Source organism: Mustela putorius, unplaced genomic scaffold (genome assembly GCF_011764305.1).
Source record: "Mustela putorius furo isolate JIRA1106 unplaced genomic scaffold, ASM1176430v1.1 tig00000129_pilon_pilon_pilon, whole genome shotgun sequence".
NCBI lineage: Eukaryota > Metazoa > Chordata > Mammalia > Carnivora > Mustelidae > Mustela > Mustela putorius.
This window is the reverse complement of record NW_025421290.1, coordinates 22128068-22146916: the sequence shown is the minus strand read 5'-3', so window position 1 is coordinate 22146916 and position 18849 is coordinate 22128068. Positions and strand designations below refer to the sequence as shown.

Here is an 18849-nt window from a genome sequence, read left to right as displayed (position 1 = left end):
TGCCGCCATTTTTGAGTAGGGCTAATGCAAGCTGTTTGGTGTCAGAGTCCATAGCTCTGTTTACTCTATCCGTATTTCTGATAACGAGAGTATGATAGACTGTGTCTTCACAAGAAATGATAGTTTTTCAAGTTCCGCAGTAATTCCCTGTGTATTTCATAGCCCTTAACCAAGATGGCTGAGACAGAGTCAGTATCCCCTCTAGCTGCCGGAAATGTATGCACCTCTATGGTCCATAAGGCTCTTTCGCGGTGCGTTTCTGACGACTTCCGGCGGCTCCTCTCGCGGGGATTGGCTGTTGGCGGCCTTGCGGCTAAGCTCGTGTGCGGCGGTGGTGTCGGCAGCGGCTGCAGCGAGAGAGTTTGGCGCGATGGTGAGAAAGGCCTCAGCGGCTCCCCGATTCCCCGGCCTTTGGGGCGATCCCAACCCGATTCATCTTTTCCCCACCCCATCCAGGTCGAGCGTGCACCTCCCTGGCCGCCCAGTTTGTGACTGGACCCTTCCCCTTCCCGCCGCGGACACGCTTGGCCTGGCACTAGGCCCCGGAGCCCGGGTCCGCCCTGCGTTTGCGCGCCCGCCTGCGGGCTCCGGCGAGCCTTGCGGTGTGCAGGATGCGCTTTGTCCCAGTTGCTCCTTGGTCGAGGCAGGCGTGGGGATGCTGCTCGTTCCCTCCATACTCCCTGGCCCAGTGTGGGAACAATGGCCGAGGGATGTCTGACAAACCTGTCCCCAGAGCTGACAGATTGAGTGTACTACACCCAGCGTGTGGGCCGGGAGGAAGCGTCTTTGCTTTGTGTGCGCTTTCTCAACTCCTCTCTTTTGCTTTTCTGTGCTCTGCCTTTAAATATACACGTAACGTATTTTTCTCTTTTCCAAGACCCCAGATGCCTGACCTGGCGTTTCTCCCAGCCCTCAGTCTTGTTCGCATTCATTCTCTTGGGACTGAAAGCGGAAAAGATAGGCTTAGCTGAGGGTCCAGGTTCCTTCAGATCTGATCGGGGTGGTAGTGGAGTGAGTGGGTATTTTGTTTGCATTTTTTATTATATTCCACCAAAAAGGAGATATGGTCCACAGGGATCATGAGGAATCATGGCTACTTCCACACTTCAGCTTTCGTTTTCTGATTGCTGCCGTTACTGTTAACAAGTTACACAGCTGTTGTTAGCAAGGAACTTTTTGAGGTTGTACTTTTCTGAATTGGGGCGTTTCAGTGTGTGATCAAGCATGGTTTCCCAGAGAACCACCAGGAATTAAGAGAGACTGGGTTTCCAAGTCCTTGTTTTGTCCTAACTAACAATGTGAACTTGGACAAGTTTTTTCATCTCTGAGTTTCCTTCTTTCCCTGCCTTTAATGTCATTTGGTATTGTGCTATAATGCTTAAAATCTCAGGAAGTGACAGCAATTAATAACCCATTCTTGTTGTGCAAATATCAGTGATAATTCCTTCTCAATCCAAGTAGCATTAAAAATTAGAATTTGTGTATAAAACAAATAATTTTTGGTTCAATGGTCTTTTTTTTTTTTTTAAGATTTTTTTATTTATTTGACAAACATCACAAGTAGGCAGACAGGCAGAGAGAGGGGGGGAAGCAGGCTTCCTGCTGAGCAGAGAGCCCGATGTAGGGCTCGATCCTAGGACCCTGAGATCATGACCTGAGCCGAAGGCAGAGGATTTAACCCACTGAGTCACCCAGGCACCCCTGGTTCAGTGGTCTTAAATACCTTTGGCTTTATTAAAAATAAAAACTTTGGGTGCAGGGGTTTTTTTGGTTTTTATTGTTTTGTTTTGATAGTTTGGGAGAAGCATTTGAAGCTATGGGCAAATCGTATGTATTGTTTTGTAGCAGTAGAATGGTTCTTAGAGTTCATGTGTGTGAGACTTTTAGTTAGTAATGCAAGATTATTCGTTAAAGTAATTCACTTGTGCCTGGTAATCAGAGAGAATAAGGATTTTGCTAAGGTAATTCTGTATACCTCTTCCTGATTTAGGTTTTGCAATTTTATTTTTCTGTTGTGAGAAATTTAAATACATATGTATATGCTTGTATGTACTTATATTGCGTATATGTATTTGTTTTTTAATAAAACCAAATGGCTTCAAAAATAGCTCCAGAAAGAAGAAAGTGATCAAAATTGATTTGGGAAGTTTTATGATCTTAAAATGTTAATAAGAAAGCACTGCCACTTAAAAATAATACTCGTTTTGGTTACAGATTTGTAAATTCAGTCATTTCTTTTTGTTCTTAGTAGTTTTTAATCCTCATCTTTGCGTAGTAAGTATTGATAATACTGAGCTTTGTCAGAGGTTCATTTTAAGACTGTAAAAATTAGCGTAGTGAATAGCCATTTCCATATCTTTACTCTTTTAAGTAAATTAGTCCCTCAGTTTGCATTAGAATGAGAACAGAATTAATATAGTAGCCACTGGTGTGGCTAATGTACAGAGCGAGAGCCATACTGCCGGAATGCTAGTGTGGTTTCTATAAAATTATTTTCTTCTCAACATGTGACCCATCATAACTACTGTTTTTTGAGTAGGTGACTTAGAAAATATGCTGTGTAACAGTCTAATAAAATGCTTTCTCTGGTTTATAATGCCTATTTAACAAAGGCCTTGACTGGGGTGCCTGGGTGGCTCAGTGGGTTAAAGCCTCTGCCTTTGGCTCAGGTCATGATCCCAGGGTCCTGGGATCGAGCCCCACATCGGGCTCTCTGCTCAGCGGAGAGCCTGCTTCCTCCTTTCTCTCTGCCTGCCTCTCTGCCTACTTGTGACCTCTGTCTGTCAAATAAATAAATAAATCTTAAAAAAAAAAAAAAAACAAAGGCCTTGACTACTCAGGTCATTATAGGTGAAAATTACCCTTCATCTCTTGTCACCAACGTCTATTTTTATCTCACATTCTCTCAAACTTTTCATCAGGGGCGCCTGGTGGCTCAGTTGTTAAGAGTCTGCCTTCAGCTCAGGTCATGATCCCAGCGTCCTGGGACCGAGGCCCACATTGGGTTCCCAGGAAGCCTGCTTCTCCCTCTCCCACTCCCCCTGCTTGTAGTCCCTCTCGCTGTCACTTTCTTTCTGTCAAATAAATAAAATCTTTGGGGGGAAAAAAGGTTTTCATCAGAGTGAGTTGGTTCTTGATGGGGAGGGAGGAATATGAACAATTTCTTTGCTTTCTATATAGTGTTCAGAGTACTGGGTTTTTTTGATGCTTATTCAGAAACTCTAGGCCTGCCTCAACTATTCCAATATCTTTTTTTTTTTAGATTTTATTTATTTTATTTGACAGATAGAGGTCACAAGTAGGCAGAGAGGCAGGCAGAGAGAAAGAGAGGAGGAAGCAGGCTCCCTGCTGAGCAGAGAGCTGGATGGGGGGCTCCATCCCAGGACCCTGGGATCATGACCTGAGCCACCCAGGCGCCCCCAGTTCCAATATCTTGATGCTTAACAATTCTTGCCACTTCAAAACAGTTTGGGGGACCTGCCATAAAGTATTTTTGGGACCCCAAAAAGTAAAAGAGAAAAATATGAATAGTTGGAGGATTGTGTTTACAATGAGGTTACATCATACTTGGATTTAATTAATTGACCTTACACACTTGGCAAAAGATTGGAAGGGTCCATAATTTCAATAGACCAGTAGTTGGAGACATTTTTCGTTGTCACAGTTTTGTTCAGGAAGGAGCAGGGGGTTCAAGTGCTACTGGTATTTAGTGGAAATAAGCCATGGATGCTTCTAAACATCCTACAATGCATAGGACTACCTCTGTAAGGAGAACCCTTCAAGCCCAGATTGTAAAAGTGCAGAGATTGAGAAACTGCAATAGACCCACTAACAAAAATGTGCCCCCTACTGAGCATGATGAGGTGGAAGATGTGAAGTCTGTCTGCTGTTGGAGGCATATTCACAGTCATCACAGTGTGCTCATCTATTTCGTGTGATTCTAGTGTTTAAAAATACGTGATTTGGGGCGCCTGGGTGGCTCAGTGGGTTAAAGCCTCTGCCTTCTGCTCATGTCATGATCCCTGGGTCCTGGGATTGAGCCCCATGTTGGGCTCCCTGCTCGGTGGGCCTGCTTATTCCTCTCCCTCTGCCTGCTGCTCACCACTGCTGTGCTCTCTGTCAAATAAATGAATAAAATCTTTTTTTTTTTTTTTAATGTGATTTTGAGACTCTGAAGGTGAGTCATCTACTGGGTGAATAGTTTAATGGTTTTTCTAGGGTAATGTTAACTCTATTAATTTTATAGTGCCCGTTTATCTTCTGCCTTCATGTTGGAGTCTAAGCCCTAAGAGGTGACTCCACTGTTGTGCCAAGGTTGGAAAAAACATAAATCAGATCCAGTGCTTACAGTCATAATAGTGTTCCCCCTTTTCTACTTTTATCAGCCTCCATCTGAGTTTTTATTTTTTTATTTTTATTTTTTAAAATTTATTTATTTATTTATTTGACAGAGATCATAAGTAGGCAGAGAGGCAGGCAGAGAGAGAGGGGAGAGAGCAGGCTCCCCGCCAAGCAGAGAGCCCGATAACAGGGCTCAATCCCAGGACCCTGAGATCATGACCTGAGCCAAAAGCAGAGGCTTTATAACCCACTGAGCCACCCAGACGCCCCCATCTGAGTTTTTATTAAGAGACTTATAAGGCTAGAGATAGAAAGTGACCAGTAGAGATAGAAAACTAAGTGCGTTTATGATCTGGTTGGGGAGAATGATAGGAAAGAAAAAAAAAAGAGTACAACGTAGTTTATGCTGAATGCTTACATGCAGTAGGTCCAGCAGTTGCAGAAAGCAGCCCTTAAGGAGTGGGAGACCTTACAGAGAAGAGACTTTAGGGAGAAGCTGGCAGTCCACCTTCTGACACCACACTTGCACGAAGGCATAAATGTAAGACGAGCACCCTAATTAATAATATTTTAATAATCAATGGTCATTGTGTCATGGCTGAGGATTTTACATCATACTATGAATTTCTCAAATATGAGTTGGAAATTTATGTTGAAATCACTTTTCCCCCTGCAGTCTCACACCATTTTGCTGGTACAGCCTACCAAGAGGCCAGAAGGCAGAACTTACGCTGACTATGAATCTGTGAATGAATGCATGGAGGGTGAGTTTAAACACTAATCAAGAGTTTTTATTTTTGTTTTCCTGACATTCACATTAGAACATGTCTCATTTAGGAACTGGGCTTGTTTTTTCTCCAGACTTCTTGAATTATTAATTTGAGCAGGGAAGGAAGATATTAAGGACCTTATTTGTTGAATGTTCAAGCATTGATTATATATATTATCTTTTTGCTGCAAATATTTTTTTATCCAGCTCATGATTACAATGAATGACTTTTTTTTTAAGCAATTAATGACTTTCTGAAGCCTCCCTTTGTTATGTTGATATCCCATTGTTTATTGTGATATGTAAATATCTTATCAGTTACTCCTTATGTATTGTGATTAAACTCAAGCACTATAGAGTTGTTAAGACCGGCTCTAGGGATATCTTCAGAACCTTAATAGGTTCTAATGTCTGGTCATTGAACAAATAAACATTAAAAGCTGTTGAGGTAAACCTGTTATACTCCATCAGAGTGTTAGAAACTAAAAATTAGCTCAGAATAAAAGCAAATGGAAACAAATAAGTATAATTTATTGTGCATTTGATAAGCTGACACCACCCTGAAGGGAACTATTAGCCCTTAATGTTTCTTTACTCAGTAAACCATTAGATGAGAGGGTATAGATTGGATCATCACAAATTGGATTCATCCTTACATTTAATCATCATATCAAGTAAACCAGTTGTGCACATTCTGCACCCTTTTTAGCAGTTGTCCATTCTTTATTTCTTCCTATAAAGCTTTTATATTCTCTGTTTTTGCTGCTGGGCATGTCTCTGAATTTGTTGATTATCTAAAACTAACTGGGTTAGCCTTAAAATCTGTCCTTATAAAGCCAACAATGGGTAGATCTGTGGGGGAAAAAAACTAGTAATAATTAGAGACATCTTCTAAGTAGTTGGCACCATGCCTTCATGATTGCAGATTCTCTTAATGTTAAAAGAATAGCAGCTCTTGTTCTTCCTTCCATTTCAGGACCCTTTCTCTGCTGACCATTATGGTGGACTTTGTGCACGTGCTACCTTGGCACATTAGGGCCTTAACTGTATTACCATGTCTTCGCTTCTGCAGTACCCTGCCAACCTCTGCTGATTTTAGTGAAGCCTGTTTTTTTTTTCTTTCTAATTAATGCACTTTATTTCTAGAGCAGTTTAAGATTTACAGAAGAAAATAGAAAATATAAAGTTCCCATGTACTTCCTTTCCCCACCTCCACAATTTCCCCCATTAATAAGACCTTGGTGTGATATGTTTGTTACAGTTGATAAACCCAAATTTTTTTTTTAAGGATTATTTATTTGAGAGAGAGCATGCAAGCACAAGCAGAGGGTGGGGCAGAGGGAGAAGCAGATTACCTGCTGAGCAGGGAGCCGGACATGGGGCTTGATCCCAGGACCCTGAGATCATGACCTGAGCCAAAGACAGATGCTTAACCAAGTCACCCAGGTGCCGCATGAACCCAGTATGGATACAGTGACTAACTAAAGTCTGTTATTATTACTAACTAAAGTCTACTATTAACTAAAGTCTGTTATTTTTTTTTTTTAAGATTTTTTTATTTATTTGCTTGACAGATAGAGATCACGGGTAGGCAGAGAGAGAGAGAGAGAGAGAGAGAATAAGCAGGTTCCCTGCCGAGCAGAGAACCCGATGTGGGGCTCGATCCCAGGACCCAGGAACCATGACCTGAGCCGAAGGCAGAGGCCTTAACTCACTGAGCCACCCAGGCGCCCCCTAAAGTCTGTTATTATTAACTAAAGCTCATTCTTAATGTTGTACAGTTCTTTGGGTTTGACCAAATGCATAACTTATACCCATTGGTATAGTATCATACAGAACAATTTTCAGTTACCCTAAAAATCCCTGTGCTCAACCTGTTCATCCCTCCTCCCCAGTTCACCCTTTGCCCCCGACAACTGTTGGTCTTACTATCACCTCTTTAGTTTTGCCTTTTCCAGAATGTCATAGAATTGGAATCATTACCGTATGTAGCCCTTTCAGACTGGCTTATTTCACTCAGCAGTATGCATTTGAGGTTCTTCCATGTCTTTTTAAATTAATAGCTTTAGTTTCTTTCTAGAAGTTGTAAATTTATAGGAACATTGAAAAGTACAGAGAATTCCATCACACCCTTTCTTCTCTACCTTGTCCTTCCAGTTTCCCCTACCACTGACATCCTGTTTCACTGTGGTACATTAATTACAATTGTAGAAGCAGTACTGATACATTATTATTGACTAAAAGGCCATAGTTTACATTAGTGTCCAGCCTTTGCTTCAGACATTTTATGGGTTTTGGCTTATATAATTACAGGTATCTACCATTTACTGATCTAAAAGTCTCTAGTGCTTCACCTATTCCTTCCCCTAAACTTCCGGCAGCCACTGATCTTTTTAATGTCTCCATAGCATCATCACCTTTCCAAAATGTCATGTAGTTGAAGTTCTACAGGGTATAGCTTTTTCAAGTTGGCTTTTTCACAAAATAGTGGGGTTTTTTGTTTGATTTTAAAGATTTTATTTATTTATTTATTTATTTGAGCACAAGCCAGGGGAGGGGCAGAGGAAGAGAGACAAGCAGACTCCCCACTGAGCAGGGCTTCCCAGGGCCCTGAGACCATGATCTGAGTCAAAGTCAGACATTTAACCAGTGGAGCCACCCAGGTGCCCCCAAGAGAGTGTACTTTTAAGAATCTAAAGTATCTTTTGATGGCCTGAAAGCTCTTTTCTTTTTATTGCTGAGCGATCCATCATTTGAAAATACCACAGTTTGGTTATCTATTTGCCTACTGAAGGACATAGTAATTGCTTCTGGTATTGCAGCTGCTACAAACATTTGAGTGCAGGTTTCTTTGTGGACCTATTTTCAACCCCTTTGGGTAAATACTGAGGAATGTGATTGTTGCAACATATGGTAAGATTGTATTTAACTTGGTAGAAAGCTGACAAACTGTCTTCAGATGTGGCTGTACCATGTTGCATCCTCACAAGCAATGAATGAGAATCCCCATTGTTCCACATCCTTCGCAGCATTTGGTGCTGTCATTGTTTCAGATTTCTGTCATTCTAATAGGTAGATAGTGATACCTCGTTTTAATTTTTAGTTTTCTAATGACATGATGTTGAGTATCTTTTCATCATGCTTATTTGTCATCTGTTTATCTTCCTTGGTGAGCTGTCTGTTCAGATCCCTTGTCCACTTTTTGGTTGTTTGGTTTTTTGATTTTTGGTGTTTGGTTTTTTTTTTTTTTTTTTTGGTTTTTTTTTTTGGGGGTTTTTTTTTGATTGTTGAGTTTTATGAGTTCTTTGTATATTTTGGATGCTAGTCCTATATCAGATGTATGTTTTGCAGAGATTTTCTCAGTCTGTGGCTTGTCTTTTCACTTTCTCAGTAGTGTCCTTTGAAGCACAAAAGGTTTAAATTTTGATGAACTCCAGTTTATTTTTTTTTTCTTCTGATGGTTTTGGTGCCATATCTGAGAATCCATTGCGATGTTCAAAGTCATGAAAATCTGTGCCTGTATTTTCTTTCAGGAGTGTTATAGTTTGGGCTTTTACAGTTAAGTCTCTGGGCCATTTATGATGTGAAGTGTGGGCCCTACTTTATTCTTTTGCATGTGACTCTCCAGCTGTCATAGCACCATTTGTTGAAAAGACTGTTCTTTCTTTTCAAGTTTTGTCTTTGTATCCTATCAAAAAGCAATTGACTGGGGCACCTGGGTGGTTCAGTGGGTTAAAGCCTCTGCCTTCTGCTCAGGTCATGATCCCAGAGTCCTGGGGTCGAGCCCCACATCAGGCGCTCTGCTCAGCAGGGAGCCTACTTTCCCCTCTCTCTCTCTGCCTGCCTCTCTGCCTACTTGTGATCTCTGTCTGTCAAATAAATAAATAAATAAAATCTTTTTTTTTTTTTTTTTAAGGGCAATTGACTATAAATGTGAGGGTTTATTTGCAGACCCTCTTTTCTTTTCTATTGATCTGTGGAAGCGGTACTTAATGTGGAAGCGGTACCACACTCTGTTAGTGTAGTTTCATAGTAAGTTTTGGAATTGGTAATTGTGAGTCTTCAGCTTTGTTCTTTTTCAAGATCCTTTGGGTTATCCTGGGCTTCTTGTATTTTCATATCAAATTTAAGATCAGCTTGTCAATTTCTGCAAAACTAGGTTGGATTTTGATAGAGATTACATTGAATTTATAGATCATTTTGAAGGAATTACCATCTTCTTCTTTTTTTTTTTTTTTTTTTTTTTTTTTTTTTTTTTTTTGAGATTTATTTATTTATTAGAGAGCATGAGTAGGGGTGGGGAGCAGATTCCCTGCTGAACCAGGAGACTGATGAGGGGCTCAGATCTCAACCCTGAGATCCTGTCCTGAGCTGAAATCAAGAGTTGGATGCTTAACTGACCCACCCAGGTGTCCCTGTGGAGCATTACCGACTTAATGTTAAGTCTCATGATCCATGAATACAAGATCTTCAAATACTTGAAATCTTTACTTTCGGTGACATTTTGTAGTTTTCATTGTATATTCTATGCTTTTTTCTTTTTTCTTTTTTTTTTTTTTTTAAAGATTTTATTTATTTATTTGACAGAGAGAAATTACAAGTACACTGAGAGGCAGGCAGAGAGAGAGAGAAGGAAGCAGGCTCCCTGCTGAGCAGAGAGCCCGATGCGGGACTCAATCCCAGGACCCTGAGATCATGACCCGAGCCGAAGGCAGCGGCTTAACCCACTGAGTCACCCAGGCGCCCCTCTATGCTTTTTTCTTTTTCTTTTTCTTTTTTTAAGACTTTATTTGTTTATTTGACAGACAGAGATCACAAGTAGGCAGAGAGGCAGGCAGAGAGAGAGGAAGAAGCAGGCTCCCTGCTGAGCAGAGAGCCCGATGCAGGGCTCGATCCCAGGACCCTGGGATCATGACCTGAGCCGAAGGCAGAGGCTTTAACCCACTGAGCCACCCAGGCGCCCCTCTATGCTTTTTTAATTAAATTTATTCCAAAGAATTGTATTTTAAGATTTTATTTATTTATTTGACACACAGAGAGACAGATTATAAGTAGGCAGAACAGAAGGCAGAGAGGGGAGAAGCAGGCTTCCTGCTGAGCAGGGAGCCTGATGCAGGATCGATCCTGGGACCCTGAGATCATGACCTAGGCTGAAGGGCAGAGGCTTAACCCACTGAGCCACCCAGGTGCCCCCCGAAAGAATTTTATTTTTTGATGCTGTTGTACATGGAGTTGTTTTCCTCCTTTTTTTTTTTTTTTTTTTTTTTTTTTAAGATTTTGTTTATTTGACAGAGATCACAAGCAGGCAGAGAAAGGGAAGCAGTCTGGATATAAAAAGTGGAGAGTTAGAGTGTCATGCGGCAGCACTGATTTAATGACTAGAGATAAAAAGAACAAACAGGTGTTTGAACAAAGTTTGACATTCTTAACACATTTTATTACATTGGTTGGAATGCTTTAAATCCATGAAAGCCTTTGAGAAAATCTTCAGTTCCCAACCCTTTATAAAAGTGTGTTGAGCTCCGCGCCCCGCTCCCAACCCCAAAAAAGAGAAAAAGAAAAAGTAGAAAAAATAGAGAAGTAATGATCTGGACAGATACATAACAGCATGCCTTAGTTCCTCTCATATCCCCAACTGCTATCTCTGATGAAGAATTCTCAGAAAGCAGATGTTTTAAAAATTCATACACAATCTCACCAGTGTAAAAAACCATAAAACACTGATCTGGGGCCTCAGCTCACTCCTTGTAGACCATTTTTTAAAATTCCCAAGGTGTAGTTATACATTTCACATGCATTTGTGAGATATGTAAACATTCTGTTTATATCCCACATGAGTCAAGCTTAAGGTTTCTTAAATACTGTGTGGCACTAGAAATTTCATGTTGTTATCAAGTCAGTATTAGTATTAAGCGAATGGATTCTACAATGAAATACCATAGACATTTACTGAAAACCAATATGAAAGTCTGGCCCAGGAATACCAGAGCAGAAATATGCCATTTTCTTGATTTAAGATGGTCAAGTGTTTTTTTGTATGTGTTCTTTTGTTTTGTTTTTGTTTTTAAAAAGGCTCTACACACTGTTTGAGACAAGTATGTATAAGCAGCTTTTCTGTGTGTGCTGACTTTATCATGACAACTTTAGCTGATTCTTTATGAGGGATTAGGGATGCACACCTTCAGCAATGCACAAAAGAAATAAACTTTGGAAAAGGCAATTTCTTGGGTTTCGAAGGACCATATTCTGGGAAGTACTTCAGAGGAACGGACAGCAATTCCAGGATTATAGCCAGGAAGGACCGGAAGACTTCAGGAGATGCTTCAGCTTCTTCTAGATTTTGAATGTTGAATAAGCCACTGAAGTATGAATCTGTATTGTCCTTTTCTTTGCAAGAAATTGAATAGCAGCAAATTTCTCTGTCCTGATTAGCAGACAGGTTCATTTTTTCAGTTAGCTGTTTCTCATCCAAGGCATTAGGAAGCTCTCTCTTGTTTTCCAAGTACTAGCACTGGAATTCCTTGTAACTGTGGTTTATCCCAAGATTATGAAGTTCATTTCTAGAGGCTTCTGTCTTTTCACGATCAGCAGCATCTGTCAGCATCTGTCATATAAACAGTGGCATTGACACCTCTGCATTACCATTCCCACATGCCCCAGAATCAGGGTTGTCCTCCTATGTCCCAAATCTTTATTGTGATGTTACCTTTAGTTACTTTCCTTACATTAAAGCCCACTGTGGGTACCATATCTTCTCTGAACTGACCTGACGCCATGACATTGACACACGAAGGTGATCTTGCCCGAGTACTGCAGCCCCACCATCGTCAGCTCCATTTCCTCTTTCCAGAAGAGTGAGCAAAGCCAGTCCAGCAGGCGGGAGTTGAGCGCCAACATGATGGCTGCTGGGAGGGCAGGAGGACAGCAGCAGCGACGGCTCCCACGTGAACGGGCCTCAGCCCTGACCCCTCAATTTCTCCTCGGGGCCGAGGCGCACCACTGGCGGACACCCGTTTTGCTGATTTTTATTTCCTTTCTACTTCGACCTTTCTGTTCAGTAACTCATGAGTAATCTCTCTGATCACAGTGTGGTGTGCCAGTACCAGTCAAAAACCCTAATTCGAGAGCTCTTCATAGATCTTGAGTTGAATATTACTTCTTTTTTTTTTTTTAAGATTTTATTTATTTATTTTGACACAGAGAGTACAAGAAGGCAGAGAGGTAGGCAGAGGGGGAGGGGGAAGCAGGCTCCCTGCTGAGCAGAGGGCCCGATGTGGGGCTCAGTCCCAGGACCCTGGGATCATGACCCGAGCCGAAGGCAGAGGCTCAACGCACTGAGCCACCCAGGCACACCATACCTTTTTTTATAATATTACTTTCTGTTGGGAAATTTACTAAGTCTGTTTATAGGTACATGAAGGACCTGAGTGTAAAGGATAAGACATGTTTTCCCAGATGACATTTATTCGCTTGTTCATTCATCATAGGGTATTAAAAGCATTTGTTAGTGGGAATTGACAGAAAAGGTTATTTTTCCATTGTGTGGAAACAAGAGTATGTCACTGAATAAAATTTAAATAATGTCCTCTTTAGATAATTAATGTGTGTTTGCTATCAGTGACTTGATTCATTTTATTGTGTTTTTATGATTTATATTTGAGTACTTACATGCACTTAACATGTGCTAATAATGCTTTTATATGCACCATTTTGCAAAACCTTCACCATAGCTCCATCAAGAATATTGTTATCCTCACCATTTGACAAGTAGGGTTCTGGGGACGGAGTCGTTAGTAAAAGAGCTAGAATTCAAGTCTCTGAATCCAGAGACCCGTCTCTTAAGTACTCTTAACATAATCTCTTCCTGGGTGCCAGTTTTTTGTTCATTTGTTTTTGCATTGTATCAAAATTTAAAAGCAGGATAGAAAGGCTGTTTTGTCATCCTTCATTCCCAAATGTGCTGTTTTTCTTTATTTATTTTGAGTCTTTTTAGGAATATTTGTTTATTGAAAAACCTGGTGAGACCCATACTGTCATCACTTGTTTGACTCTCATATGACAAGCCTTTAAAGTTCTTTTAGACCTAGTGGCTTGAAGTAATCATTTTATTTTATTATTAAGGCATAAAATACTGAACATTCTGGCAAATAGATAAAATTAAAAGAAATTTGCTAGTGCCAAACTAAAATGAAAGTGACCAACTTACTGTTCTTTTCCCAGCCTAACTTTTTATTTTTTTTTTTAAGATTTCATTTATTTATTGACTTACTTATTTCTCAGAGAGAGAGAGAGAGCAAGCTTGTGCACTAGCAGGCAGAGAGGCAGGCAGAGGCGGAGAGAGAAGCAGTAAGCAAGGAGCCCGATGTGAAGCTCGATCCTGGGACCTGGGATCATGACCTGAGCCAAAGGCAGTGGCTTAACCAACTGAGCCACCCAGGCGTCCCACTCCCAGCCTAACTTTATAAAATTAAGTATTATGGAGGTCCCTGATTGGTTCAGTCAATGGAGCACGTGACTCTTGATCTCAGGGTTGTAGGCTCAAGCCCCACATTGGGTGTAGAGATTACTTTAGAAAGTTAAATCCTTAAAAAAATACTATGGCATTGCTAAATATATGTTATATATATGCTGTTCATATCTAAAGTTTATACAGTTGTAAGATCTTGTTTTTTCTCCTCTCATAGGTGTTTGTAAAATGTATGAAGAACATCTGAAGAGAATGAATCCCAACAGCCCCTCTATCACATATGATATCAGTCAGTTGTTTGATTTTATTGACGATCTGGCAGACCTCAGCTGCCTTGTGTAAGTATTAGCCACCATATCTTTTAAGGTGTGTTTTTCTGTTATTCATCCAGCCGTTTGAGGTGATTTATGGTATTGTGAGGTCACTCTGTGCCTGAAACTGGTCTTTGCATTTTGACTACTATGTAGTGATATTTCATCTACATATGGCTGATAATTTGGCAACATAAACCTATAGGCGCAGGAGAAGCTTGAGAATTTTGCTAATTGATGGCAGTTGGTATGCAGAGGTAATGCTGAGAAGTTCAAAGTCCTGATCTTGGTTTCTTAAACCAAAGTCATTTGTTTTGGGGGGTGGGGTTTTTGGGGTTTTTTGTTTTGTTTTGGGTTTGGTTTGGTTTTAGTTTTTTTGTTTTTTATTTTTTTCTCCCTCAAAGTCTTTGTCCTAAAGAAGTTGACTTTAGGTTAAAACTAAGATGACTCTGTTTTCATGACAAAGGAAAAATGAGAATACCTTATAATGAGATGATCTTTAGTCATCAGGTGCTTAAATATTACATGCCAAATACTTCCTAGAAGCAAATATGTTTTTGAAATATATATGTCTTACTCACAGGCACTTCATGTGACTCCTGGATTATAGCTGGGGCCAGACCAGGACTTGCTGTTTCACCAGTGACTCCTGTTGAAAACTTGTATTTGGTTGGAATATTTGAGTTTTACTTAGCTAACTCAAAACATTCCAGTGATTCAGGTCTGGTCTCTAATGAAATATATTATTAAAGGGGTTTTTATTTATTGTTTATTGTTTTTAAAGATTTTATTTAGAGAGAGCATGAGTGACAGCACAACTGAGGGCAAGGGGCAAAGGAAAAGGGTCAAGCAGACGCCCCGCTGAACACAGAGTCCTACGCAGGACTCAGTCCCAGGACCCTGAGAACATGACCTGAACTGAAGTCAGATGCATAACCACCGCCCAGGCGCCCCAGTGTGAAAGTTTATTGGGGCACCTCGTTGGCTTGGTCAGTTAAACATCTGACTCTTGATTTTTGTCTCAGGTCATGATCTCAGGGACTCAGGATTGAGCCCTTCATTGGGCTCCGTGCTTAGTGTGGTGTCTGATTCTCCCTCTCCCTCTGCTCCTCCCCCGCCACTGTGCACTTCCTCCACCCCAAATAATTAAATCTTAAGTCTGTCCCGCCCTGATACAGTTCTGAAAAAATTGTGTTCTTGTTTTAGTTGTTCTCCAGTATTGATATAAATATTGTAGTCTTTTGTACCATATCTGAAGTAGACTAAGTTAACCCTTATTTAATTAGGAAGCACAAAAAAAGAATATTCAGAGAAAATTATTTAACTTTTTTGAATATTTCTCATTATAACAAAAGGAGATTAGTAAGCCCTTATTTTATTTTATTTTTTTTGTTAAGCATTTTGTAAAAGTAGAAGATGTATGCATTTTTAATAAACCAGATTCTGACCTTATTATTCAGGGGAAGAATATGATAGTGGTATAAAATATTCCTTCTTTTGAGTTTGTCTGTCATGCCAGTAGTTGGAGCATAGATTCCTAGCTCAGTAGTTAAGAATGAGGACTCTGTCAAGGAGTGTTTTAAGCTTCTGCTGCCTGCCCAAATCACTGAGCTGGTTGCTTGTTCTTTGGTTTCCTCCTTTGTAAAAAGAAAGAGGAGGTAATGGTATCTACTCGCAGAGCACCTAGGTCGCTCAGTTGTTTAAGCATCTGGTTTGGCTCAAGTCATGACCCCAAGGTCCTGGGATCAAGCCCTGCATCAAGCTCTAAGCTCAGCAGGGAGTCTGCTTTTCAGATAAATTTTTTTTTTTTTTTTAAAGATTTTACTTATTTATTTGACAGAGAGAGAGATCACAAGTAGGCAGAGAGGCAGGCAGAGAGAGAGGGGGAAGCAGGCTCCCTGCTGAGCAGAGAGCCCGATGCGGGACTCGATCCCAGGACCCTGAGATCATGACCCGAGCCGAAGGCAGCGGCTTAACCCACTGAGCCACCCAGGCGCCCCTAAATTTTAAAAAATAGTATCCACTCAGGGCTGTAATAAGGATTAAGTGAGTTGATTCAGATAAGTTATCTTATAACTTTATATATAACTTATAAAGTTATAAATTATCACACGCACAATGTGGAATTACAGTGAAACGTTGGTGACTGTGGGTAGTCATTCTTACTTACTGAAAATTGCACTGCTCTTTCCTCACCATGACTGGCTAGCTGCCTGTATTTTCAGGATTCTCTGACACTTGGTGGTACTGCATTCTTGCCAGGCAGACCTTCTATTTGAGCAGGAAGGGGCCTTGTAAGATCCTTCACAGGCAGTGCATGTGAAGCATGCTTTGCTGCTACGAAAAAGAACATCAGAAAGTATATATCATGTTATTTTATTATATTTTTGCTTTTGGTGTAGAATGAAGCAATTTCTATCAAAATCTAGCCAGAGCCCTTCACTGCCATGATAGCTAGGGCTTCACCAGTCTGTCTACTGGGATGATTTGTAGACTTCTGGTTGTATTTCTATTTATTTTTAAATATATTATGTGGGATATTTAGTGGTTTATGTCTCTTTGAGTTTGAATTAGTGTTTCTAAAATAAAAATATATATATATATAATTTTATATATAATGATAAATTAGATATTCTGTTTTTCTAAAGTATCCCTAAGGTTGGTGGGTTTTTAATTTTTTTTTTAAAGGCAAAGTGCATCTCTGTCTCTTGGATGCCATGTAGTGTTTCTACCACATGATGCACATGCCTTTGAGACACTGAAGTGATTTGTATTTGTGCGATCTCTGGTTACTTATGTTCTGCTTTTTTATACTCTAGCTTTAGTTTTTTAGCCCAAAAATGTTTTAATGCTTAACCAATGAGATTTCAGTGGTAGGTCACTGGAATGTTTGTACTTAGTCTTGTACAGATACCCTGAGTGGTTGGCTATTCATTGATACATTGGCCTCAGGATGCCTGGAGTCCACTGGAGTCTCATTGCTAATGCCGCCAGTCCTGGCTCTCCTGACCCTCCTCTTCTGATTAGAACTATTTTGAAGCTTGTTACATCTTCCAGTAATTCTGTACGAGCCTGTAGTATGATTTACCTTAAAAAGCAAATCCTGGGGGCACCTGGGTGGCTCAGTGGGTTAAGCCTCTGCCTTCGGCTCGGGTCATGATCTCAGGGTCTTGGGATCGAGCCCCACATCAGGCTCTCTGCTTGGTGGGGAGCCTGCTTCCTCCTCTCTCTCTGCCTGCCTTTCTGTCTACTTGTGATCTCTCTGTCAAATAAATAAATAAAATCTTTTAAAAATAAATAAATAAAAAGCAAATCCTGGGGCACCTGGGTGGCTGTCAGTTACGCTTCTGTGTTCGGCTCAGGTCATGATCCTGGCGTCCTGGCATTGAGCCCTGAGTTGGGCTCCCTGCTCAGGGGAGAGAGAGTCTGCTTCTCCCTCTCTGCTCCTTCCCTTGCTTGTGCACTCATGTGCGTACTCTCTTTCAAATAAATAAATAAAACTCTTTTTTAAAAGGGGAAATCCTGAGATAGAGGTTAAAAGATTTCCTTAACACTTTTTAGGGAAGAAGTCTTCATAGTAGTAACATGTTTTTTTAAGATGTTTTAGCTAATTTTAAAGAAATTTAGCAAATCTCAAGTTTGTACCAGTGTTTAGTTTTTGTATTTTAATAATAAACCATAAAAGTTGTAACTAGACAGGAGAAAGAACTCACAGTTTCTGGTCGTACTATGTCAAGAAGTAGATGTGTAACACATTGAGCATTTAACTTAAGGTTTCTAGACCTTGGTTTCGTTTTCTGCTGTAAAATTGTATTTGGTGGTCTAAAGTTCCTATCACTTATAATTCAGCAGTGATGTGAGCGGCTCTTTCTATGTTTTCATTAAATTCATGTATAAACACGCCCACCTGTACCATCATGGGGCAGTTATAATTTAGTGTTTTAAAAACAACAGTAGGGTGCTTGGGTGGCTCAGTGGGTTAAGCCTCAGCCTTTGGCTCAGGTCATGATCTCAGGGTCCTGGGATCAAGCCCCACGTCGGGCTCTGCTCGGCGGGGAGCCTGCTTCCCCCCCCTCTCTCTGTCTGCTGCTCTGCCTACTTGTGTTCTCTCTCTCTCTCTCTCTCTCTCTCTGTCAAATATATAAATAAATAAACTTTTTAAAATAAATAAATAAATAAAAACACAACAGTAATTGACCATTATAATTATTTCTACCTTTCTGTTCCTCAGTTACCGAGCTGATACCCAGACATACCAGCCCTATAACAAAGACTGGATTAAAGAGAAGATCTATGTGCTCCTTCGTCGGCAGGCTCAGCAGGCCGGGAAATAGTTGAGTTGGAAGCAGTAGGGGGATGGGGGTGGGCTTGGAACACAGGTGTGTACAGCGTGCTGTAGTGGAAGTTTTGTATTATAGTAATCCTGTTTCCATTTTGGTATACTCCAGCCAGGATTGAATGTATTAGATGAAATGTGAGAATCTTGTTCAATCTGAAACCCCCTTTGCCCCCTTCCCTCCCACCTTTTTTTTTTTACTTAAACATTTTTATGATAATTTAGATGGAGGTTGTTTGTCAGTTAATGTTGGTTCCAATCCTTCAAACTGTTCATATCTGCTTTATAACATTCACTGTACTAACCCTTCTTCAGGTTGGGGTGGGGGTGGTGGTGACAGTTTAGTTATGTCCTCAAGATAAAGTCTTAGTGAAAAAATGAATAAATGTTCTTTAGTTATATTTTCCCCTTGAGTGTTGTTTTTTTTTTCTTGGTCTCTGAACATTGAATTTCCTTAGCATTAGTTTCAAAACCATTAGGCTGCCACACAAAGAATTTGGAGAAACCTTTTATGTATGTATTGAGTACATTTCATTGTGGTTTATGTGAGGCTAACAAGCTTTCCCCTCCTTTTTCCAGGCTAATAAGTAAGTCTTGGTTGTAGCTCCAAGGTTTGTACTTGCTG

General features: G+C 40.5%; 1 protein-coding gene and 1 pseudogene across 1 annotated transcript; one reads left to right on the top strand and one right to left on the bottom strand.

Annotated features, from left to right (window-relative positions):
* The first annotated feature begins 199 nt into the window (after positions 1-199).
* On the top strand, positions 200-18625 carry ERH (ERH mRNA splicing and mitosis factor). Its single transcript, XM_004739013.3, has 4 exons — positions 200-373; positions 5018-5105; positions 13795-13915; positions 18120-18625. The coding sequence occupies exons 1-4, from the start codon at positions 215-217 to the stop codon at positions 18220-18222; spliced, it is 471 nt and encodes a 156-aa protein (XP_004739070.2). The 5' UTR covers positions 200-214; the 3' UTR covers positions 18223-18625.
* Positions 11434-12260, bottom strand: LOC101677606 (annotated as a pseudogene).
* Positions 18626-18849: the final 224 nt, after the last annotated feature.